We start from the raw sequence: 27,260 nt of genomic DNA on the forward strand, positions 1-27,260 counted from the left end.
AACAACATCCAGATAAAAGGAAGGCTTGCAGTGCTTACAACCAGAAGGGTGTCAATCACCGTTATTTAAAACTGCATGCAAGATTTTGATTTATGAAATATCTAAAAAACATGTTAATTCAATCTTTTATCCTTTCAGATAAACAATAAATAACATTTATTCCATTGCAATGCTGAACCAAAATTGGTTATTAGCAATTTAGAACAACTAAATATACAGTTTTTCTTGAGCCGATAACCACTTTCAGCAGAATCTGCACCAAAATTGGTTATTGGCAACTTATGGTAACTGTATGTTTACTTGAGCCGATAACCACTTCCAGCAGGTTATCAGCATTTCTATAATGTATTCTAACTTATCTAAAACTTACACCATATAATCCATTTGTCTGCAGTATATATTAAGACAGTTAAAATACATCCATAAATCATACAAATTTTTCAAGAGAGTACAATTAATGCCTTTAAGATGAGAACTGTAAGTAAACTTTGACACACATACATGATTTTTGTGAACATCTAAAAACATACATGTAGATATGAAAGAAGTGATTTTTGTTAAAACACACTGAATTTAAGATTCTGAAGTAAGGTTGTGAAAATATTAATTCCTAGATTACCTCCCTTTATTGAAAAAGTTTTGGTTACTTTTTCTTTCTTTCTTTTTTACTACATTTGCCCTTATTCATTACAAGTAAAGTTTGACTACACACACTTTTCCTTAGTCAATTTTCATAAATTCTTTCCAAAATGATTCCCACTGGCAAATTATTTTGTATAAAAAATATATCCCAAAATTGAAGAAAAAAAAAATGTTTTTCATGCACCAATCTTAAGAAATATCTAGGAATTTATAACAGACATAATGGTTTTCACAAGACAGTAAGGAAAGTCTCGATAAGAAATGGTACACAGAGGTCAAAGGAGGTCAAAGTTTACTCACAGTTCCATCAAGATTATCCAAATGATTAACACCTTCCATCAACTAGTTTACCAAATAAATCTACTTTAAAATCTTATATGTTATATCTGCAAACATTTTTTTTTTTTCAATTTACTCCAGTGCTCAATAAGACAACAATAAACGTATGTATCTTTGGTATCTGGTCTAAGCAGATTTTAGAATTATTTGCAACTTTATCCTTTGTATTGAAAAACTATTTTCACACGCAGATTCTTTTATCTGATTTATTTTAATCTTCTAAAATATGACAATTTCACACAAAAAGTGATTCACTGCGGATACTATTATGAATTTACAAATCTGGGCAAGTAAATACAACCTATTTTCATTGAAAAATAAATAGAATAATCTTCTCGACTTAGTATAAAATTTAGACAAGTTTTTGTTGTTGTTGTTTTTGCCCATATTAAAGAAATCATGCATTTTTGTCATCTTTCCCCTAAATTTAGCATTTCAACTGTTTATTCCCACTGTATAACCTAAACAAATTATATTGTAACAAACTATAGTATTCATACCTCAGTTCAAAGGTCCAAAACTTCTTTACACAAATGTAAGACAGATTTATGATAAGAAAAACATAGAAAAAGTTTACAGAAATTGAAACAACAAACAAACACTTAGCCTTGAAAATGTTGAAACCAAAAGTTAAAAGCCTCTGTCACCAGTATAGAGCCAGGCCAGCCTGCACATCAGTGAAATCTGATCAGGCTCTTTACTGTTGGCTGCTTTATTTTTAGAACTTTGATACTAAAACCCCTTTAATAATAAATGGACAGTTCCAACTTCAAAGCAGGACAAGTCCATTATACAAATTTATCATAGTAAAAGGTAAGACATCATACCTTTTCTTCCCGTTTATTGTTGATTTCTTGTAGATTAACGTAATCCATTTTAAGGCGTTTGATTGCATCCTCTCTCCTCTTGACCTATAAAATATAACATTGAATGAATATATAGACCTTGTTATCACAGATTAAAACTAATCTATCCAAAAGTTTACAATGCGACACTTAAAGCAATACATTTAAAATAAAAAAACACAGTTACTAACAAAGTCAAATGCTTAAATGGTACATAACTGTATTCTTATAACAGACAACAGAGCTATGAACCTGATATAAATTCAACCTTTCTTGGTCCATTCACCTAATGCTTTCTTCCTATTTAGTAACTGACTTGAAACAATATATTCTTAAAGTTTTAGAAAACATTGTTTTGTGACAAAAGATATATGTAAAGTTATACACAATTTCATGCCAATCAGAGTTCATTAATTTTCATCACCTCTAGTTCCATAACATCCATTTTCCTTCTACCTGGGCTACCAGTAGCCATATTAAATTCCAAACTCATATCAACAATTAATCACAGATTGATGTCAGTCCAAAGAACAAAAATCTGCTCCAAAGAGCAGAAAAGAACTCAACTTTTGAATTTTAAACAAAAACATTAAGAAAACAACACTTTTTATTGAACTAAAACATGGTCCAAAATCAGAATTTTCAAATCACATTTCTCAATATTTTGCGACCAAGTAAGAACTTGTTAATCAGTTACTACACACATGTCAAATGGAGGATTCATGTATATTATCAATTTTTGTCATCTTTTACTCAAATCATTTGAACACAATTAACGCCACAATGTGCTTTTTGATTATTGAGTTTATCTTTAATCATGTAAAACAAACCTTGTACACAGTCTCGCATTGTTTATATCTTACGAGATTTAATATTGATAAACAACCATGACTTTGCCATGTTGTTTATAAATTGTCAATAGACGAAATCCTGTGTTTAAAGTCTTTATAAATTTTCATAATTGGATGGAATTGACTGTAACAATTGAATTTGTTTTTGAAACATGTAAGACAAACCCATGATAAAAGACCACTCTTAGAAAATGGAACAGGTTTTTTTGCAGCATTTTGCACCATTCCCCTATACCTAATATATTTATTCAATGTTTTTTTGTTTTGTTTTTTGTTGGTTTGGGTTAAATGTTGCACCAACACTGTAAAGATCATATGGCGACTTTCCAGATTTATTGGTGGAGAAAGACCTAAGGTACCCCTCTGTGCATAATTTCAGGCACAAATGGACACTTGAGAAGAACCACACATGAAAGAATCCAAAGTAACTAGCGGTGAGGGGCAAGTGGTTTTAAGTCACATGAAGATGAAAATAGCTCAAACATTTTACAACAACAACCATCTGTGGCACAAATGTTTTGATTGAAAATTTTTGTAAAGAATTTCACAAAAAAATATTTTGGCAACAAGACCCATTACAGTCTTTAAAATCAATAAAATGTTGTAATTTCATACAGATATTTTAACTTCTGTGTATTGTCCTTAACAGGTGTTACTTAATTTACCATTTGCTTCAGGATAGCCTTTAATCAACTTTCATATACACTTATAACAAACTTTTAAAATAAAATGTCAACACAAAATGCTTAAAAACAGCATGTAACAATTTTTTAACAAATGAACTAATACCTCTATGCGTAAAATTATCCTCTACATCATCATAAAACAATATTAAGTATTTGATTACTTTACTAGGATTAGCATATTTCAATTATTTCCAAATTAAGAAGATCAACAGTGAGTTTCTACCTTTAAATTTTTTTTTTTTCCTTTTTTCCCATTCTGTTTGTCATTAGTTCTGGCCTCAAAGGTATAAAACATTTTACTAAGACCTGTTTCAACTCTTGACACAAACAAGGGAACTTGCTATTTATAGTTATAAAACTCCCCAAAATAAGCTCTTCCAATGGACCAAACTAAATGAAGAATAATTTTCAAAAAGATATCTAGGCAACCAAGTTTATACCTTAAATACCATTAAAGAAAGAATAATTTTAAACATTTTTAAGTATTCCACTCCTGTATTATATATCTGCTAAAAAGAGTTCAGTGTACGATTAAAATAAAATATTTTCACCTCTGAGTTAAGCACATCTTGCTCGCTCTGTGCGTTGATGGCGAAGGCTTGGATTCGAGCCTCCAGCCTGCCGTTCTCCTCAACAGCCTCCCGATACTGGGTCTTGACCTGAACCAGTTCATGCTCCAACTGTTGTATGGTGATTTCTCTTCTTGATAACTGAAGATAATACACAGACAAAAATTATCATACTTCAGTAATTATCATTCCTGCGAAAATCATAGATTAGTTGAAATGTCTCTATTTTCGCTAAATTTGATGAAAGCTGATTTGGCTTTGTGACCACTTTCTGGAACTAACCATCATTGGTGTCATTAAAGCAAACAGGGTCGTGACCTAAGAAGTTTGATTGAGCGGCAGACACTTTAACCACTAGGCCACCACAATCTTATCAAAGAATTTTTTTCACAGAAAATTACCTTACTTTAGCATTCATGCAAATATTCATAGAAATACATGATCCATTAATCTGATATATATATTTATATATCCATGAATTACATATAATTAAAGAAGCAAAACTTTAACAAGTAATTTTCTAATCTTAACTGCAGCAACAATACAGTGTTATAAAATAGTTCTTTCATGTACTTACGCTGTCATCAGTTTTATGTTTAATATCTTCAACATTCATCAGATCTCGCTCCATTTTCTGTAGAGACGACTCTTTCTTCCCACAATCCTCCTCTAGGTCACGGATGGTTGACTGCAGACGGCCAATCTGTTCCTCACGTGACAACATCTGCAACAATCACAAGTAAATGTGGAGGGTTATTCATTATGTATAAAAAAATATTTATATTTTTGCTAGAACCAAAGAAAGAAAATGGGAAAGTAAGTATGAAGCTACCAAAATGATTGAGTTTGATTGAGCATTTGGTGGATTCTTTTAAATTTATTGAAGTATTAGAATTTTCTGATTTCCGTAATTCAGGAAAATGCATGTAAATTGAATCATACAAAAAAACCTATTCAGTATTGTAAGGATGGAGTAAGGTTTCACAAAAAAATTTCGGAGAAAAGTTTCATGAATAAATTCTCATATCAAAATCTGATATCAAAATTTTCTTGTATGCGGTTGAGGCTTAAGGCCACAATGACACTGTCCAAGGCCTATGGCAACTTTCAAGCATGATTTGACTCTCACATCCATCGTACACAAAATCTTTAACATCCACATAATCAGGGGAAAAGCCTACCTAGAAAACAACTCATCTACCTCAGTTAGTTGTACGGTTTATCTTGTATGAGAATAATAAAATCATTAAATGGGAGGTCCACAAACTTGACATATAACTTAAGTTCAGGTATATACCTGAGCTTGGTTCTGGGAGAGTTTTTCATGAAGGATGTTAATTTCAGCCTTAAGTCTGGCCACTTCTTCCTCTCTATCAGTAAGTTTAGATTTAAACATAGTCTCAGACTGTCCACTCATCATGTCCCGTTCCTGAAGATTCAACTGAAGTCGGTCAACCTGAAAACAAAACCAGTACCATTATGAATAGTTTGGCAAAAAACTGGAGCAGAGATTCAGATTAAAATTCAGCAAAATAATAATAATGTAACTTTTATTTATTTTATCAATTTTTTTTTTTAAATATTTTTTTTGATGGGGATGGAGGTGGTAGGGGGGTGGGGTGTTGAGTATTTCTCACTGAAATTAACTTGTTCCCTTTCACTTTTTACAAGATAATGTTATAATGTTTCCCAATGTACAGGACAGGACAATTATAATTTAGGAAAGACAACAAAACTTAAAAATTCAGGCAAATGAAATATTTCAGATTTGAACATTACCAACTTGAATTAGTCAGTCAGTCACTTGAAAATAAAGGAAGATAATTACCTCTCTAGCAGAAGCCGTATATCTGCTGTGTAACTGTTGGAGTTCTTTTTCCAGGTGCTCAATACGACGTTCTCCTGCCTCAGACTGAAAGTTAACAAAAAAATCTGTCAATTATTTTTCCATTATGGTTTTCACTCTTTGTCTAAGTCAATGTTTGGTTTTAATTTCCATATATAAGAGTGATGCGTGCTTTTATGTGCATTATTTCTGGCACCAAAAGGTACTAGGGTAAAACTACCAACCTTCAATAAGCTAGCTGGTGAGATTCTGGCAGGAAAGAATCCATAGTCCATTGTGGGATTTGATATCACAATTGTGAGGGGCAAGGAGGGGCAATAGAATCAAGTTGGCTATCTTAAATACTCAACAAAACAAAGTCCAAGGTCAATTTTTGCATCCTAAATAAACACAATTGTGAGAAGCAAGACAATTGAAGCCCACAACAACAGAGGTCCTACACCTAAATATAACAATAAGACTGACCTTGGTCCCGGTTCCTTTCAATTCATCCCTCAGCTGTTTAATAACATCTCCCCTGTGTTGGGCTGTTCCAAGTGCCTCCCTCAACTTCTCTTCAATTTCTCTATTCTCGTTTCGCAGTTTAACGATGGCATCATGACGTTCTGCAACCTGGTATCACAATTTTTTTTTTTTTTAAATTCACTCTTGAAATAAATGAAATGTTTTGTTTGTTTTTCTACTTATAATGAACATTTGATTTGATTTGAACATCATTTGATCAAGCAAGTTAAGGAAAAAGTTGTAAAACAAGAAAGCTTTAAAAACTAAAAATAAAATTCAGAATAGATAATATCAAAATACCATACCAATTTAAAGGTAAGGGGATAGCTCTATAAGAATTGCCTGATAAAAGTATTATCTTATTCTGATAGTGACGTAGATACTAAGTTTGGTGAATATTCATAAATATATAAGGGTTGATACAAATTTTGAATAAATATGGGGTTGCAACATTTTTTGATGAAGGTGAATAATGGTCATATATATATACAGGTGAAAATTATTTTTGTTTGTTTGTGTTATTGTAAAGAACAATATAGAATAGTAAAGTACTGTAGAAGACAAAGAAAACTCACAAAAACTGCATCAAGTTAAAATTGCTAAAAATATTGAAAATTCTTGAAGTGTTTAAGATATAAAGAAATAAAAACAAATTTGTACATATCATCACCTTAGTGCAATAACTGGTTAACTCCAATTAATTTCAAAAGGACTTAATCTGTTACTGCACTAAGGTGATAAAATTTATGAACAAATGTAACTCTAATCTAATACAAAGCTTTAACTATTAAGTGTAAACTATCCCTTTTCCTTGCACAGCCCTCTCAACGACCACCATAAAGGTGTAGGTTCAAGATGACTAATAAGACTATTATATATCAAGTTTTTAGCAGTGTTCAACCTATTTGTATGAAAATTAAAGCCATATATCACACTAAATCATATTTTGCATTCCCTATTCTTAAATAAACCTTTTTCTAAATATATTTTTCTGAACTTTTAGAAAAAAAAGGTCATGAAGAGAATTTCTATAATAGCTCTGAAAATCCATGCATTTAATCAGCTTTAAATAAAATTTTCTCAAAGAAGGCCAAAGAAACAAATCATTAATCAAAGCAAAAAAAAGGAGCCACCTTTTCTACAGAGTTAGTGTATCTTTGCTCAAATTCAATAAACAAACATTAGAAAGAAGTTTAAAATCAGCAGTGAGAATTTTAAGATGTTAAATTAGGTTATTTGCATGAATTGAGTGTAAAATATGCAAACATGCAAAAGGAAATTTAATTAAGATTTTGAACACAACAATTATTCCTAAAAGTTTATAAAATTTTCCAACAAAAATGACATCTAAATAAAATAACGAAAAATAAAATCTTCTTCTTTACACGTTTTATTCAATCAAATCAATAAATTGCTCTATTTTTACCTGATTTTTTATATTTATTGACATAAATTTTAGACTTTCATTTGAACTCTTAATTGCTTTGAGTTTTAACATAAAATTCATTTCTAACAATATAAAATTTGAAATAATGATAGCTTCAGAAAAAGAAAATGAAGCAGAGAAAAATGTAGAAATTGTATAAAAAGCAAACAAAAGCAGAATGTCAAAAAGGGGAAAGCACAATATATATTTGTAAAGACATTCTAGATGAACATACTTCCACTTTCTCTCGCTTGAGTTTCTCCACCTGTCAGTTTAGAATAAACCATGCACACTGTTATAAACACCAACATGCACTTCATCGCATATTACAATATGACAACAAGTTTGACAAAAATTAAATCGCACATTAAAAATGTCATAAAAAAACGTGAAAACCAGTTTCAAAAATCAGCTTCATTTTGATTGGTTGATTCAAATTTAAAACTGACCAATGGTTGAGATTTTTTTCTTGACTAGTATGAAATTTTCTCTTTTTTTTTTTACCTTAATAATACGCAAATTTCTTTTTTCAACTTAAATGTTTAACATTACTTTTAAGTTAAACAAAAGCTACAAATTGAATTCTGTTGCAATAGAAATTTTTTCAACACCTGCAAGAAGATCTAGTAATAATTGCAAGAAGTTCTTAAATTTTCAAGAAAAATGTTTCACTTCCAACAATTTTACAATCATCAGTAATAGACCATATAAATGTTGTGTCATCAAAGTTAAAGTCATGCATGATTAAACAGTAACTATTAATGAAAACAAAACTGTATAGATACATTGTAATATTTATATTTTTATTCATAATATAAAATTACATCATGCAAACATATAAACATACATATGTTTGAAAGTGATAAGATATTATCTTAACTTTTACCCCCTACATTTTTTAAATGGCTTGTCCATATTTTAATCTGGGCTAAACCATTTATCATTTTTAGGAAAAATTTCAAAGCATGTCAGATTGAATAGCAAACACTGCAGAACATGACCAGACTGCCCAAATGTGCCAGCACTGGTTGCATGGGTAGAAACAGTTTTGGCTAACAGGCAAAATAGTGAAAATATGTAAGTCACAGTTTAGACTTAACTAAATTTTTTACTATTTGACTATGTTTTGATAGTTCATACTGCAGCCCTTCAAAGAATTTAAATCTTCTAATAGAAACAAAAAGTCCATTAGCAGGTTTGATGCTTTCCCACTTACAGCTTTTTAGCCATAACTTGCCAAAACCAGAAGCGATTAACCTTTATCATCAGTATAGAGCCAGGCTAGCCTGCACATCCCAACAGTCTATAATGGTTGGCTGTCTAACTTTTAATTTTCATCTTGATATCCCCACATTGATAATGAGCTGTTCCAAAAATGGAAGCTGGATAAGTCCATTTAAATTCTGAAGGGTTTATTTTGCCCAAACAGGCTTAAAACTTAAATAAAGGTCTAAACCTTTAAAAGGACAAAAGTGGCAAGACTTGCACAGAGTTTGGCCACAGAGTCTGGCTACAAAAATCAACAAAAGTAAATAAAACATCAACTTAAAATAGCAAAATAAAGCCATGGTATCTAAGTACACTAGAAGGGACGTGGAGGGGGAGGAGAGAAAAAAAAAACATGGTAAAAAATTTGGCATAGTAAAGAACACCTGTAGCAAATGAAGGGAACACTTTAGAAAATGTACATTACCTCGGAAGTCAGGGCATCTCTCGTGTCTTTTGATGATGACTGAAGTTTCTGTATACTGTTGGTTAACATGGTAATCTAAAATAAACAACATAAAACAATAAACACCATAACAAAGTATAAACACCATAATTAAACCACCATAGCCATGGTTTACATTATAAATGTAACTGAGATGTTCTATCAAATTCTAAAGCAAAAACAAAAACACGAGTTTTTGTCTTAAGTCCTACAGATAATGACTAAAGTTAACATATTTATGTACTTAATACTTACAGATGCTAAGAATATTTTTTTTTTACAAAATTTATCACATCAACAGCTTTAAGCAAGACATTTTAAATATTGCAGGAAAAGTAAAACATTAGAACTTTAAAATAGAGACAGGTGTAATAATTTACTTAATAATTATAATAAAATAAGAATATTCGAAAGTACTACAAAAATCTATCGTCCTGAAATCTTAAAAACAAAACCTGTAAAAAATGAAATAGAAGATAAAATCATTCTTATTACCCTGAATTCTCTAAATACACACAGTAATTTTATTACTATATATTTCATGCAAAGTACATACATACATACACAAGTGCGTAAGATTCTAGTCAATTTGCCATGCAGTATATCTGGGTGCAGTCACATAAGAGTAAAACTTTTCACTAGACATTCATGGTTAGTATTTGACATTTTTTCTTGTATTAGTGTTTATATTCTAGGACAAAAAAGTACTATACATATAAAATTATGTCCACATTCAATCCAATATTATTTTCATTCAAGTATTCTATAAAATTAAATTACTGAAGCACATAACATCACCTTAGTGCAGTTACAGGTTGACTCCTATTAAATCATATAAGGAGTTAACCCATTACTGCACTAACATGACAAATTATTACATATTTTACACAATTCCAAACCCCTTCCAAACTCACATTTATCTACCACCTTTTTTTAACAATACTCAAAGCTTAAGAAAATGTTTATATTTTTACCCTGATACACCAAATTACGAACTAATTTTAAGAAAAGACATAAAATTTAAGCCATGCAAACACAAAAGTAAAGAAAGCATTTTGGGGGTAAACATAGGATTCTGAAAACTTAAAAAAACATGGGCTTCAAAAAATTTAAGTTTTCAAATCATTCGGAAGTTATAAATGAAAATCATGACCAAAGTTTAATAGTCTGATAACACTAACATTGGTATATGGATAAGATTTAAAAAAAAAATTCAGAGAAAAAGTTTAGGGGAAAAGGTACAACCAGAAAACACTGGGATTGCCAAAACAAAATTGAATGATAATTATATGCGTTAAGTTCAAGTGTAAATACGCCAAAAATAACTAATGGTGTGATTTTAAAATACAGAAATTTTAAAATTCAAGAATTTTGTATCTTTTTCATATTTTTCTTTAGTTTTTATTCAAAATTATACAAGTTCTTTGAAAATATTTTGTGTTCTAACAGTATTGTTAGCAAAGAAAATCATAGTTTTTCACCTGCAATAGAAAAAGCATTTCTTTTTTGGAAGAAAATGATTCTTATTAAGAAAGCGCTATTATAAAAAAGTTGTCATGCTAAAATACATAAATTATGTCTTTTCCTCATTAAAACATTCACCATACAATATACAATAATAAATATAAAACATGCATCACAGTGTGTACATACGCAGAGAAAAAATAGTTCTACTAAATTACTACATCACATCACCATGCAACAGAGTGCTCCAGATTTTGTTTTTTTATACTTTTGTTTTTAAATTTTCACAGAAACGAGTAACAAAAACAACCTCTACTAAAACCACACAATAATCATGCTAGCATTTGGTCTCGTGCATGTGTAATACCTGCTCACACGACTCCGAATGTTGTGCACGTACTGAAGCAATTTCGCCATCTTTCCGTGCCAATTTCGCTTCAATTTTACTAACCTGATTTTATAACAAACAGGGGATAAAAATAAACCAACTGAAATATCTTCTGTGAAATCATTAACATTTCCGTGATCAGCATATTGCAGGTTTTGTTCTTGTCCGAAACACTAACCTGCTCATTTTGCATACATTATCTTGTGGTTGAACTTCCCATTTTAGACTGGGATATCAATGCTAGCTGTAGATAGTAAAAGTTACTTTAACATATTTGATGCACATTGTTTTCTTTTTATTAATTTCCCAATTGTTCTTTTTTATATTTCATTCTTTTTAACTTGTTGCTTATTTCCTTTAAATTATTATATAAATATCAACTTGTTCCAAACATGTCATAGCAGTTCAGTTTCACTGGCTGAGTCAAGTGTCCCTGGTACTGCCGCATATGTATGGATTACCAATCGTTTCAAATTGGTAAAAAGGTGAAAATCATTGAAGTATGAAACAAAAGAGTAGTTAGGCTTGATCCACATACCTTTTGCATGTTGACTATGTACTTAACCGACAAGCTATTCAGCCTTATCTTGGTAAAAAAATAAAATATTAGCAATGGATTTCCCCTTGAGGTTGACACTTTTTGGGTGATATAGCTCATGAAATTCCACAAATCAATGCAAAATGGGCAGGTTGATATTTTTCGCACAATATTCCACATGGCTAAACCCAACAAAATTCAAATCCCCGTAAATAAAACCAAACAAGCAACCATATAGCGTGCTTTATCCTTGAACGCTAAAAATTTAAGAATATGTCCCACCAAAAATACACGCCCCATATCAGTACAAAATTATGTGCTCACAAACGAAATGATTTCACAAAATTAAAATTTCATTCCTTATTAAACATGCTAACTCTACACTATCATTTATTGAGGATAATCAAAATACTAGAAACGAAAACAAGGGTTTTAAAGAAATTATCAAATAAAATCAAATTCTGATTATTTCCTTAGGATTTTCTTGTTTATAAATTAGTAAAATGCATTTCAGTACATAAATGAATCAAACATTTTTTGTTAATAATAGATCAAACAAAATAATTCGGCAAACTTAATCAAAATTGTGCGCAGGTTGTCAGTTTTGCGAGAAAAAAACTAAAAAGTGCATTTCAGTATTAAGAGCTGCAAAGTACAAAAAGGTTTCCAAGGTGAACAGTGAAACTACATACTTCTGTTTTTGCATCGTCTGTTTGTTTCCTTGCATTGGAGAGGTCCTCTTCAAGGGACTTAACTCTGGTTTCTACTCTATGGAGCTAAAAATAGCATTGTGGTTAAAAATAGCAACTTAACTGACATCATTCCCAACTATGTCACATGATCAGCCTGAGCATGCTCAAAGGCTAACAAGTTCCCTTTCTATTTTTAGTACAGGTTAAAGAATGATAAAATGCACAAAGTTAAATGATATATATATAAATATGGATGTATACATGACACAACGATTAACTAATACATAAATACGTTCTAGAATAAAGCATTTGAAGTGAGCTGTGAAGGACCTATCATAAAATGCATATGTGCGTTGCTAATTAATTCCATTTAGCAAGCAGACTTTTAGCTTTTTGTATCTATTGCTAAAACAAAACTGGTCACATGCCAAAAAAGAGCTCCAAATTTATTGTCTTTCAACAACCTTAAAGGCCCATTATGCCCCAGTATGCTTTTTTCCTTAAAAGCTTTTTATTTCTTGTGTCCCATTATAGTTTCCAAAATGTTACTTACTGGCCAATTACCAGAAACATATTTTGCTTCTGGCAAAATCTTTTTGGCAAGTAGTACATTTATAATAAATAAATATTTTGTATGAAAGTCCAAATATTACTTTGTTTACATTTTACTATTAATTTCACATTCAGTGTTACTTTTTCAGGTTTAATAAACATCTAACATGCCCTTAGACCATTATTTTACTGTAACAAAACTTATGTTTGCCATTTCTAAAGAATGAAAATTTTATTTGTTTCCGTGGCATAATGTGCCTTTCAAATCAAAGAAAGGGAAAAACATCAGAACTTTCAGAGTATTTTCACTTCTTTGAGCCAGTGACCAGTTTCAAAATGAACATGATCATGTTAAAGCAAAGTCTATCTAAAACATTGAACTTGATCATGTTTTGTACATTGAAAAGATGATTTCCTGCCATAATTTGTCACTAAAAACATTATCCCAAGCAATGCAAAAATTTTCAGACATGGATATCTTTTTTTTAAATATGACAGCTCATTCAAACACAAAGTTGCGTTAAAAATTTGTAACTAGTTTGAGTATGTAATTAGAAATTAACTATTTATTAATCATTGTTTTTAATAATGTATAGACAGAACTGTTAAATGATATTTCAATCTCTGACTGCATATAATGAAAATAATATAAAATAATTTGAAAGTTACATAAAAATTCAGGGAAAAAAAGGTGCATTCCAAACCAAAGTATAAGTGCTTTAGGTATAAAAGTTTTATCGGTGTATAGGGAAACATTCAAGTAAAAACTGTGCATAGGTATGAAAAACAAAAGAAAAAGGAAATTCCATATTTTTGTTTTCATTTCATTCATCCAAATTTTGTGTAAAATATAAGGTGCTGAAATACATGCATTTAAATGTATCAGTGTTTCTAGAAAGTGTAAAAGTAATTCGCTAATCTCCACAAATAATCCCTAACTTCTCCACACAAATTAGATGGTGCTGACAAATAGGTTACGGGCATAATGCAAAGGGAATTAACAAATCTAAGACAAAGATTTTATAACTGAATTCTCTCCCTTTCCATCTAAGTATACTGGTCCTCCAAACAATTTTCAAGCAAATTATTTGTAATAAGTTTTTTTTCCATAAAAATATTAAATACTGTTATTTTTTATCACATTATTTTTTATCAGTTAACATATCAGTCACCCTTTATAAAAATTTATGGAAATAAATTCTTAATTTGAGATATAAAACATGACTAAACTTTACAAGACTTTGCTTTAAAAAAAAGGTTGAAAAAAAATTGCTTCTCAAACTCAACCAAGACAGATATGACATCAAAATAAATAGAAAATAAATAAAAAAAATAAATGAATAAAATAAAAATTAAGAAAAAAAACTGATAAAAAATAAGGCAATGGGATATATCATTTCTGTATCAATTTGTTTATATCAAGATTATTAATATTTTCTTACGACTACTCTATCACCAAATACTGCCTAAAGACAGATTCCTTTACCATTGCCCATAGCAGAAAATTTCGAAGAAAAAAGCAAAGAGGACCAAATTTCAAGAAAAAATCACATTAGTAACTTCTGCCTGTTAATGCACAATATGTGAGCAAAGGGAGATTATTTACTTTTGACCTTAACTAGTTATCATCTAGTCAGAGTTGTCTCCACTTTAAAGAGAAATGAGAATAAAGAGAGGTAATAAATTCTCAATCCTAAGTGGTTCTCCAGGTCAAAGAATTATCTCCACTTTGAAAAGAATGTGAGTGAAGAGAGATAGAAAACTTTAAAACTCAAAGAGTTATCTTCACTTTAATGAAGAAGTTTTTCATGATAAAGAGTGCAAAAAGAAAAATTAAAACATTGTGAATGAGAGTTACCTCCCCTTGTACAGGGAGGCTTTTTTTTTTTAAAGAAAAGTGCAAAGGGAAGTAATGCACACTGTGAAACAAATAGAGTTACCTCCTCTTGCTGGTGTTTAATTTTATCCTCAGATATATGCAGATTTTTAGTCTGCTGGTCGAGCTATAAGCATGCATATACAATATTACATCATATTTAATATTTAACAAGAAACTTCTGAGACAGGCTTTGATACACGATTGCTGCAGGTTTTGGCTGTTCAATATATAACCCTTACTATGCTAAATATCTTATATGGACTTGCCGATCTTTTGATTTGGACCAAACTATCATCATTTTTAGGGAAAATAATTTATTCACAGTAACTCAAAAATATTTCTGTAAAATAAGATTATTGTACAATTTACATATATGAACAGTCAAGAACATGCAACATTTAGTGTATCTCAAAAAAAAATATTCATATTTGGGCACAAAATGCAACAAACAAACTCAAAATTTCATCTCAAAAATGCACGTAACTTCAAACACTCTGGCTAGCCGAATTCAACACTGATAAAATTACCACATGTCAAAACTAGACTCGCAATAATAAATTTAAATAAAGTTAAACATACATCTTGCAATATAATATTGTCAAGTGCACAGCTGGCTAAATCAAAATTCATGTTACACGATTTTGCCTTTATAAGTTTTTACATTGTTAAAGTACACGCCTCGATCAATAAAATTAGCCTTTTGATTAGACTTAAGCAGATAAATCTAAATCAATTTCGATAAAAATATTGATTAAAAACCTTTTTTATTACCTGGCGCAAAAACTGCGCAATGGCAATTAAAAAAGAAGAATTGAGTGCATATATGGATTGTTATGCTTTTAAACGGTCTATCAACTCTTTTGCAATCAAATGAATGGGACAATTAAATATATTCTCTTGCGAGATAATGGCAAAAATAAGCCTGAATTAAATTTTTTTTTAATCTTTAAGAAAACTGTTCTTGTTATGCTGAAGATGCTCAATAAAAAAACTTATAAAGGCAAAAACTGTTTGATTTTTAGCTGTATATTACACAGTTACATGTATATATTTTCAAAAACTGGTTTGCATTTATTACCTCTGACACTGCCGCGTCACGTTTTTCCTGTAAACTAAGGACGTCTCGTCGTAACTTCTGTATAGTCTCATCACGTCTGGCAAGTTCCGATTTCAACACCGTATGATGATCTTTCGTAGAAGTTTGACCGTTCCTCAGACTATCCTGAAGCTGCCCGATCTATAAATAGACCAGAAGTTTATTTATATTCTACCACTTGCATCTTGATTTAATATTGATCAGTATATGCAGCAATAAACAACAATAAACGACAACAATCATCAAAGCTGATCTGGCACAATACATTAGGTTAAGATAAGGTCTTTCTCAAAATAATAACAACAATTGTTGGGATGAAAATGCCTAAAAAACATTGTATGTCATTAACAGAGCAGAACATAAGACCAACCTCCTCCAGAGCCCGCCTTCTCTGCTCCTTAGAATCCTGTAACTCAGCCTCAAGGGTGCGAATACGCCTTTCATAGTGAGATACCTAAAATGAAAAGTATTCAATTAAAATTTGATATCCCTTTACAATCACAACCCGAAGATCTATAATTCAGTCAAACTTCACAAAAAATAAAGAATCATTTCAAGATGTCATGAGATATACATGTAAAACTAAAACATATTTTTAATCAATTCTTATTCAATAACCATAACCATGTTTTTAAATTCATTAATATTTCACATCTAAAAGAATGTGTTTTTTTTCTTATCGAAATTATTTCATTTCATTATATTTTCCATCTCCCAACTTAAGCTCCTAAGCCAAACTAGACTCAATACATTAAGCATACAAAGCTATGACATGTTGCCAAAAAACTAGTTATGTAATATGTCAAAATATACAGCCAAAAAAACTTTAAAAGTTAATTCAAAAACTCTTTCTTTTCTTTTATTTTTCTCTATTTTATCATTTGCTTGTCTCTATTTTTATATGGAATCACATTATAATATGCCAAACCAAACAAAACAAACTTAAATATCAAACAAAACAAAACTTGCCTCGGTCATTTTTGTTTTTTGACAAAGAGGCTTTAAAAGCCAAATTCACAAATTCACTTCATATCCATTGTAAATATATAAAAAAAAATACACAAAAACACACACGGGATTTAACACAAGCGAAAATAACACAGGTATATCCGCAGAATTTTTTTTCAAAACTTTGGTTTAAAATATCTCAGCGCCAGAATAAAATCCTGATCATAATTCAAAGTCACTCGATGTTAGTTAACTGGCTTCATTGTGTACACATATGCAAATATTTTACTTTAAGATGAAATATAATATCACGATATAACCGATAGCCGAGCTTTTGGGGGATTGCTATTTTGAATGGACAATCAATAATTAGATTATCAGTTTATGAAGTATCGAAATCTTTGTTTTAATTGGAGCACGGTAAATCATTTCATGCCAATTTAAAATCAATCGAGTGATGACGATGGCAATACCAAGGCTAAATACCTGTCACATTTTTAACAAAAACAACGGTCAGTTTAATAAAATGCCATAAAATCAACATTTCATATATCAAATTATCAAGTTTCAAATTCTTTTTGTGAAATACAAATTTCCGCTTGATCTACTTCATCATGATTTAAACAATCTAATCAATTTTGGAAATAAAAAATCTTTTAATCTTATCGCAATATGTCAAAGTCTTCTATTATAGTTTTTCAAAATGTTTATACATGAAATAAAACGTATTCACACTATTCGAAATACACAAATGTTGGTATCAAATAAATCAAATGTCAAGATATCAGTGAAAATGAATTTTTCCTTCAGATAACTCCATATTTGTAACATTTTTTCGTGCCTAAACATGACCCATTTTTTTCACTACTCGACATTGCAGTATTTGTAAAAGTGTTAAATCCGACATACAAACATTTACTCTATTACACATACTTGAAAGAATAACTTTCAAGTTATTTCACTTCTTATCAAACACTCTTAATTGCAATTGTATTATTTATGATAGTAATTGCAATTGTATTATTTATGATAGTAAGAAATGGTAACCCAAGTGTTAAAACCTTGATCATTTATATAAATCAAAATGTTTATTAAATTGTCTTTTTAAAGGCCAATCAAGTCTAAAAGATGCTACTTTTTACAAAAACTTACTATCTTTGGTGTCCCATTACAGTTTCCAAAATGTTTCTCATTTTGACAATATAGTAAAGCCATCTTTTGCTTATTTTTGCATCGTGGCAATTAGTGCATTAATGGTTATTTAATATTTTGTATGGAAGTCAAAACACATTTGGATACCTTTTTGTAAATTATTTCATATTAAAAGATTAATATCTCACATGTTTTAAATCAATTCTATCATATATTTTCCCTTTCTACAGAAGGCAAAATTTATATTTTCAAGGCTCAGTATGCCTTTAAAAAAAAATGAACATAGCCTGTAAAATGGTTATATTTTAAGACATGGACAATCTTTTTCCAGCTTTCTGCTTTTACTTTTTTTGATTAGGAAAAAACAAAAGTTATGCCTCCTTAAAGAATAACTATTTTTGGTGTGAGCTTTGTAGAGAGGAAGAAACAAGACCTTCTGTGAGAAAACCTTCATACATCTCAAATGTTTTAAATGAAAAGAAAGATTGAAATATTTTTATAATATGCAAAATAATCTACAGCAGGGTTTTGACAATTTAGTTTAATTGACCTAGTCATTCAATTAACAAGCAGGCAAATCTTGCAACATAAAAATCTAGCAATCCTATAACATATCTATATATTACAAATTCTTACATCTGAAAAACTCTCACTAGTTTTTTGAATAATTGGGCTCTGAAATATTTTCTAGTAATAAAAATAATACTTTTTAATTTGTAACATAAATTTACTAAATAATTAACTGTATTTATAGTGAAAAGTTTAAAAACGATATGATGTTACAAGTTTATGCCTTACAGTTTACCAAAATAGTTGATTGCACAGGATAATGTTGAACGTGCAACCAAAATATTTCTTTAAAAATACTTAGTGACTATTTTGGAGGGTTTAAGTGACTGTAAAGATTGAGCTTAAAAGACCTGAAGACCTCTGGTACAGCCCCACCCCCTTCCCCCTTCTCTACACACACAATCCATCCATCCTCATCCTGTTGTGCATTTATTCAATATCCAGTACAAGATTAAGAGTTTAGCAACCATAGGCTAGTAGCATAATTTCTTCTCTTGGAAGATTTTACAAATCAATAATGGGATTTGAACCCACAGTGGTGAGGAGCATTATTGACTTACAGGTAACATACGAAAGCTTATTAACAGTCCCGTAAGTAACGGAATTTAATAAAATCATATCATACTGATTTGCAAACATTACCAGATTAGCATCATTATCAAGTATTTGCTATAATTTTCTCTGTAAATCTTCTTTTGAAGAACCATTGACAAAATACTGTTCTATACAAACACGAACCTTTACGACCATTACCACCAGATTTACTAGAGTAAACAAACACTGGAGTGGGGGTAAACTCCACATCTTTACAGGGTTTAAATAAATGTTTGAAGTATTTTAAAATGCCGTAAAGAACTGTAGCTTTATCCGTAGATATATCTTGCATTAATTCATGTTTGCGGAGGAATGTATTTTTATCAGCCGGAGTGGCGGTAAAAGTGCAGTCGTGATCGGACAGATGCACGATCGTAACTGAACAATAAATTAAAATGCAGATAAAATTAGTATGAAGCAAAACTTAACAGCAATCGTTTTACTTTTTGCATTCTTTTCTAGAAAATGAAAAATAATCAAATAAATAAGAATAAATTTCATTTTTCGTAAAAAAATTTAATTTCTGACTTTTATTATATTCTGCTAACAATCAAAATAAAAATGTTGTTTTTTAGTCTCTTTTTTCAATTACTTTTAAAATCCTACAAAATTTCAGGTATTTTTGAAATATCACAAATTATGTATGCATATTTTTCTTCAGTTTCAATTTGGGGAGATAATGACTTGACTATTACCAGATTTGAACCAGCCAGACCAGTGTGCACTTTCATGCAGTCAGATGAGACTCTATTCTGTTTATTACTCTTTGAGATATCTCTAAACAAAAACAATGGGATGTTCCATCAATATTAGAAGCGCTGCAAGTCCATTATTTAGACTTAGCATTGTAATAATAGATATTTTACTTCCAACAACTGTACAGATTTTCAACACCTCAAAAAGAAAGTTAAGACTATTCTGTAACTACAATCTCATATTCTGACAAGAAGGAAAATAGAAGAAAATTCTTTTACAAAACTGAGAAATTTCAATTTCAGGGGAGACAACTTACATCATGAGTAGTTCTAGAGTAGTCTTCCTTGGTTCTAGCTAACTCATCTCTCAACTGACGAATCACATCATCAGATTTCTGAACCTGTGAATGAATAAACAAGTTTCTTTTTTAACAAAAAAGAGTAATTAAAATTCTGTTTTCTTATACTTCAAATGATTTCCTTAATAATGTTGACATAGGATGTATTTTATAATGGAATGGGTTTTTAATCACACATAACAAAGCTGAAATGAGTATTTACAATTTTCTTAAGAAAATGTACATTATCATTTCAGGCAAAGGCAAGCATACAGGAAGAACTTCCATTTTGTTCTGTTAACTACTGGAAGAACTTCCATTCTGTTTTGTTAACTATATCCTAGTAACTTTATAAAAAGTAAAACCTTGGATGCAAGGGCTCATAAAACTCGGTCTTAAGCAGGTTTTTAACTAAGAGAGCTGAGGAAAAATAATTTACCATTTAGGTACACAGACCACTACTTTTACCAAGAGCTTTTAGTGATCACATGTGCCGTTTCATGATACACAATTGAATGTTGCAGCTACTGTATAGCAGGAGGCACAAAAATATCAAAAAGAAAACAATGGCTAAGCACGAAGCCAAGCTTATAGATGTTTAATTCAAAGCATGATTTGTTTATTAAATCAGCAATTTCAAAACCTCCTTTCATATTATAGTTAATGATTTTTTTCAATAAAAACAACCTAATTTGGCTAAAACTGATTAAAATTTTGTTTATCAACTTTCATAATTATATATATGGTTAAAGAAAGCCATGATAAAAGAATTTAGTACATAAATACAAAGTAAATCTTTATAAAAGTGCACTATATTCTGGTGTAGTCAGTGTAACCTACATATACACTTATACCTCATTCTGGTGCTGTCTTTGCTTATCCTGAAGGATTTTAACGAGCTGTTTTTGAGAACCATACTCGGTTTCGGTTTGCGCGATCTCGGCATGGAGATCCGAGACTTGGCTCTGAAGTGATGAGATCTTTCGTTCTCTATTAGCCACCTGGTAGTAATCACAGTGAGTAGAAAGGGGAGAGAATTAAACAGATGTGTTAGTGCTAAAAACAAAATATGCGAATATGTTGTGTAAAAAGGACCAATTTTTTTTTTTTTAACAATAAATATTTCCAAGAAGTTTTTTAATTGAATTTTGTCAACTACAAGACTGTGTCTTTATCTTATTGTAGACTTTGTACAAAATGCTTTTACTTGTTGTATAAATCAAATGAGATACATCTATTTTGCACTAAGCTGGTGATAAGAAATCTTCTAGAAAGTCTTCTAGACTTCAAGTTTTACTAAAAGCTTCATGTAATTTTTCGTGCAATTTTGTTGAGAATTTATGAACTATAAAACAATTCTTAACCAATGTGAATTTCAGTTCACATTTGAATGGTCCTGTTTTACACAATTACACACACATATATACACATGAATATTATGCACACATAGTACAGTGCTACAGGTAAACACACATAGGTTTTACAACACAACATGAATTTAATGACTATACTTGTATATTATATGATTTTTAAGTGAGGGGAAAAAACATGTCAAAAGTGTAAACTTAACACTGTCACAACCATAACTCCAAGGTTAGGTTTAGATTTTTCCAGGCACATAAATTGCATTCAAATTACATCATAGAGAGCTATATTCAACTTATTTATCCTTTATTTTATGTTCAGTTTGTTTCTTATATATTCCAATAAAATGTAAAGCTTTGTAGTTTGTTATTTTGACCCTTGCAATAGATAATGACCCCTAAAATAAAACCATTAGAAAGCCAGTATGATCCATTTTTAAAATTTCCAAAGAGAGACTTTTGATAAGCCAGTGTATTTATAAAACACTTTCTTAGAACAGGTGGGCTGTGACAGTGTTGAGATAAACTTTATATAAATGCTAAACATAGAATTATGTATAATAACATTAATTTATCATATTAACATGAATTAAAAGGAAGAATTCTAAAAATGAATTATATGATTAGATGGAAGGTTAACTAGTGAGTAAAAATTTAGTTTAAAATAATCAGTTCTCCCTATACAGTTATGTTTTTTTAAAGACAAATCACATTCTATAGGCAGAAATAGCTAAGAATGATAAATCTACAATCATAAAGTAATTGAAATGTGACATGAAAAATTTTGATCCAAACCTCAACCTGTTAACTAGGTGTTTTATTATTTAATGAAACTACACCCTTCAACCAGACCGATTTTGACAAATTTTCCAAATCAAGAAAACTAATCTATATTTATATAATAAACACGTGAACCATGCAGATCTATGTCAAACATATTGCATAAATTTATATCTAGGTCACCAGGCTTACCTCCATATTTAGGTCATCGACACGTTGCTCTGTGCGGCGGAGATCTGTTTTCAATTTTACGATGGTATAGTCTTTTTCTGACTGACTTTGACTAGATGTTGTATCGAAATCGCCACTTCTCTGTACATTGTCTGAGGATGCTCTTTGTCTCTGCGCTAGGTCAGCCTGTAGTCGACTGATCAAATCGTCTTTCCTTGAAATTTGTTCCCGCAAGTCCCTGAGGTCATGTGATGTGGAATCATCTGACATTCGCATGCGTGACAAATGCTCGTGCATTGATCCGAACACTTGTTCCGGGGTGATTTCTCTAAATCGTACAGTTTCAATCTAAAAGTACATAATACTGATTTAAGCATCATCTCAGAATCGAACATCTAACATTATGCTTTAGTTATTGACCATCAAAAAATGTTTTGTCCAGAATATATGATTCACCTTATTAGAACAATACAGTCATAATTTGTTTTTCATGTTTACTGGATCAAAATTGAATTCATATGAATATTTACATAAATATGTTTGCCTTTAAATCATTTACACTGCTGAATATATGAAATGAACCCGTCTTTCTTTGATGCTGTAACAACACATTAGTTGTTCCGTAGATTTTATTCAGTACCATTGTCAAAAAGCATGTATTGAAATCAAATTGACCAATGGTTTAGAGCCTGGTCAGGCTGTCAGTTGTAAAGGTGGCTTTCTCTTTAATGGCACCACAGTAACTGGTCTATCAACACCACAACTAGCACTGAAAAGGTTAACAAAGAAACACAAACAGACTTATAAAGAGACTGAATCCCTCTGAAACTCAAGCTTGACCAAACTATTTGCGGATAAATGCAAATTTCAATCTGGTAAATGCGAAATAAAAATAACTTTTATCATTATTTACCTTTAAGACAACTAATACATAAATCTCTAGAAACGGAGGTTTCCATAAGATCTTTGAACCATTTTTTTACAAAATAGAATTATATTTATTTGTTACAGACAGATCACTTACATCCCATTTCCCGGTGGTTCTGGCAGTGCTTATAACGTTAATGAGTTGATCGACGTCATGATTCAGATTGGCATTCTCGCTTCGTAACCTATTAACACTTTCATCTTGTCTGTCAAGTCGTACCTGGAGATCTTCTAACATTGCCTCTGCCCTGGCCTTTTCTACTGTCAAGGACCGTAACTCTCTCTCCAAATCGCGTGCCTTTGCCATGTATTCCTGGAATAATAACAATACAGAATATATATGTACAGATTTTATGAACCAAAAATTTTATATATTTTGCAGATGATAATGTAGGATATGACAGGTTCGACGATGTCATGTACTTATAAAGCAATCTACAGAACGTCTTGAACGAATTTTATTTTATACTAAGACACTAAGTGGGAAAAATAATTAACAACCATTTCCCATCCTGGAGGTGCAAACTGGCCTCATTTTACACTGGAGGCATAGGTGGAACCTGAATGTCCCTAGCATTCACCAGTCAAAATACACCATAATACACTACATGTACCAACAAACTTTCAATCATACTTGAGCTTTGTGGTTAAGCTTTACAAAAAAATCAAGTATTATAGAAAACTAATCTTGTCAATAACTGAATGCATGCATTGCCAACATGCTAAACTAATAATCAACTTAGTTTTAAGATTTAAAACTGGAAAAAATACTGACCCCTGTTAAAGACCTTCTTGCCATTACTGACCCTTAAATATCCTTTTAAAATACCATCCAAAAAAAATTGTATGTTTATTTTTCAAATCACTATAAAAACTACATTTTGGATGATTTTATCTTTTACGAGATTACCGGTATACTGAAAACCGGTACATGTATATACCAGTCCAAAATACTACACTTGAAACCAATCACAAAAATGGATTATAACAAATAGTTAACATAGACAAAATTGATATATATAAAAAAATATCAATACATCTTAAATCAATTCAACAAACACTTAATTTTCATACCGACTTATTAATATTCGTCAATATGACCAAGGTCAGATAGCTTGTTTTGCCTTGTAGATTTTACAATGATCGAATTCCTTTAATTTGAACCCGGTACACCATTATTAACAATAATTTGCTGATTACGATCTACTGACTGGTTGATTACAGGGGCAGATATTAATTTCGTATCGTCATACACCGTGGATAAGTGGTATTCTTTTTGCAACTCTAATAACTATAACGATTATGCTTGAATCATTTTATCATGTCAAGACACTTCCAGTAAAAAAAGCAATAATTCTTGTTCATCTTATTCCGCAAGGCATTGATGAAACAATAGTCAATATGAATTATATCCTTGATGCAAAGGTTCTTCCGATAAAAAAAAAAACAATGGAAACTGCAATAATTCTTGTTGACTTTGTTAAGCAATTGGCTGTAACCAAATTTCTTTCTATGTCGCCAAGACCCTCATCCATTGTCTGTACACCAAATACTATTCTATTAAAACTATTACAAGCCCCTGCTTACTTAAAATAGTTTTTTTCATTCTTATCATTTTACCATTCATATCTTGTTATACATTAATTTATCAACATACATGGAAACAAAATAGCATTGAGCACAATCAATTAAATATTCTATCTTAATATCTTTTAGCAACAAAATATTCCTAATGAAAATAAAAAACAACAACAACAAAATTTCTTACATCCTGCGAATGCCTGTTGAATCTTGAACTACTATACATTTTGTCCGCAAATCAGAATACATATATTTCACAATTTATGTCCCAATCAACATGTCTTGACCGATCTTAATTAAATACTTCACGACTTATTTCTTAATAAGCAAATCATACATCTCCTCAACACCTTAATACAAACACTCTCCGTACAATAAATATTAAATGTGTAAATTAAGCATTTCCTCTGTTTTAATTTCACGTCCCTTAACGACGCAGTAAGTATAATTTTCAAATCACTCTCTAACACTCTTACTAAAAGTCCGAAAGTGTATCAAACTCTCAAATTGGAATCAATTTTATCATTGAATACACATCAAATTTTGATAAGCCGCCTTTCTCTTTCAAACACTGTATTATTCAGGGTATATAAAGTTAGATTTGGTCAACACTTCGGTCCATATAAATCGGCACACGGCACTTAGACAAGTCAGGTTTATTGCCCTAATGATGCTCGAGTAAATTTTTCAGCAAATTTTCAAATATCACTGACCCTTTCATTTACATGTGTATATCGCATATATGTAAATTATTTCTCAAAAGTTTGAAATATCAACAATATTTTCCTTTTATGTTAGGATCACATAAAATTATGCAAATTGTATTTGTCTTCACAAAGAAATTCAAATCATTTCCAAAATTTGTGCAAATAAAGCCAATCTCTTTATATATACAATGTATTTATCACGAATAAAAAAGTCCTACCACAGTGCTTTAACATGTACATTATAAAGGTAAAAACTCTTTGTCTCAAAACTCTGCCAATGAAAAACAAATCCCAAGGAATCCAAGGGGATGCAGTTCTTTGCAGTTACATAAAGATCTTAAAGATAAAATTGGTAATATTAATGTACCTAGCTATCTAATACAGGCCAGGACCTCAACAAAAGAAATTACAGATTATTTAATTACCAGTTATACAAACAACACTTATTACCTTCAGCTTGAGCTCTTCCTTATTTTAATAAACTTTAGCTGTTTTGAATTTGGTACAGGCCATTAGACTAAATTTATGCAGCCACTGGTACAGGACTTACTCTGCAATTAGCCATTTTAACCATTTGCTCAAAATTTTAATAATTTGGCTAAAAGTAATAAATCAGACAATCATGCAAACTTGGCTTTAAGAAATTTGCGACCAGAGTAAACGCTATTGGTACTACAGCATGGTCAGGCTGGTACCATTTTGCAAGAAGGCTAGCCAGGTTTTATACCAGTGACATTAACATAAGGCGCACTTTCACTGCCAACACTCAAATGATTAACAGATTTTCAACAATTAAACATTTTTCAAACAGCCATGAATTAACACACCGCTGAATACAAACTGTCAAAACACACGCCCTCTCTCAAATTAGGAAAAACCCAAAACGAAAATGAACGTTTCAATTAACATACCACAAATTTATCTTTTACACTGATTCATTCAAAACTAAGTATTTTACCATACAATTTTAACAAACTACAGGAAAAAATCCTTGAACTAACACAACAAAGCCGTCTTTTTTTATCACCATGATCAACCCCTTTTCAAATGAGGCCAAGCTTGTAAATACGTTTTGCAGACGCTCGTGTAGGAACTGACATGTTCCACGATGGTTATCATGATAGTGATCTACCAGTCTATAGAACGTTTTGTACGCTTTTTGTTTTACACTAAGTGGGCTTTTATGAAATAATCAAAGCTATTCTTCCCCTTTTTCAAAGCAAGCGATGATACGTAAATTATGAAATCCTAAAAAATACGGCTTTCAGTTTTGTTTTTTTAAAGAATCATTGTTACAGATTTCTTTTTTATTTAAAATTTAAAACAATAAGCTTTAGACATTGACATTTCAGTTAAATTTGGACAGTTTCAACAAAACCAAGCTTTAAACTAACTTTGCTTATTA

The 27,260-nt window shown here is 30.6% G+C and overlaps 1 protein-coding gene across 1 annotated transcript in view; it reads right to left on the reverse strand.

Moving 5' to 3' along the window:
• The window catches only part of LOC132742788 (nucleoprotein TPR-like), a 76,112-nt gene that overhangs the window by 33,363 nt on the left and 15,489 nt on the right, over positions 1–27,260 (reverse strand). The window contains exons 3-22 of the mRNA XM_060731262.1: positions 23,665–23,880; positions 22,662–22,988; positions 21,180–21,326; positions 20,305–20,388; positions 19,736–19,750; positions 16,399–16,482; positions 16,011–16,169; positions 14,994–15,056; positions 12,502–12,585; positions 11,251–11,334; positions 9,402–9,476; positions 7,944–7,973; positions 6,244–6,390; positions 5,761–5,844; positions 5,230–5,388; positions 4,510–4,656; positions 3,915–4,073; positions 3,467–3,487; positions 1,809–1,892; positions 371–388 (exon numbers count right to left, since the gene is read on the reverse strand). Of these exons, the coding sequence (XP_060587245.1) occupies positions 371–388; positions 1,809–1,892; positions 3,467–3,487; positions 3,915–4,073; positions 4,510–4,656; positions 5,230–5,388; positions 5,761–5,844; positions 6,244–6,390; positions 7,944–7,973; positions 9,402–9,476; positions 11,251–11,334; positions 12,502–12,585; positions 14,994–15,056; positions 16,011–16,169; positions 16,399–16,482; positions 19,736–19,750; positions 20,305–20,388; positions 21,180–21,326; positions 22,662–22,988; positions 23,665–23,880 (2,187 nt within the window). The remainder of the gene's footprint in view (positions 1–370; positions 389–1,808; positions 1,893–3,466; positions 3,488–3,914; positions 4,074–4,509; positions 4,657–5,229; positions 5,389–5,760; positions 5,845–6,243; positions 6,391–7,943; positions 7,974–9,401; positions 9,477–11,250; positions 11,335–12,501; positions 12,586–14,993; positions 15,057–16,010; positions 16,170–16,398; positions 16,483–19,735; positions 19,751–20,304; positions 20,389–21,179; positions 21,327–22,661; positions 22,989–23,664; positions 23,881–27,260) is intronic.

This window comes from Ruditapes philippinarum, unplaced genomic scaffold, assembly GCF_026571515.1.
Source record: "Ruditapes philippinarum isolate M1 unplaced genomic scaffold, ASM2657151v2 ctg57_1_1_1_1, whole genome shotgun sequence".
Classification (NCBI taxonomy): Eukaryota; Metazoa; Mollusca; class Bivalvia; order Venerida; family Veneridae; genus Ruditapes; species Ruditapes philippinarum.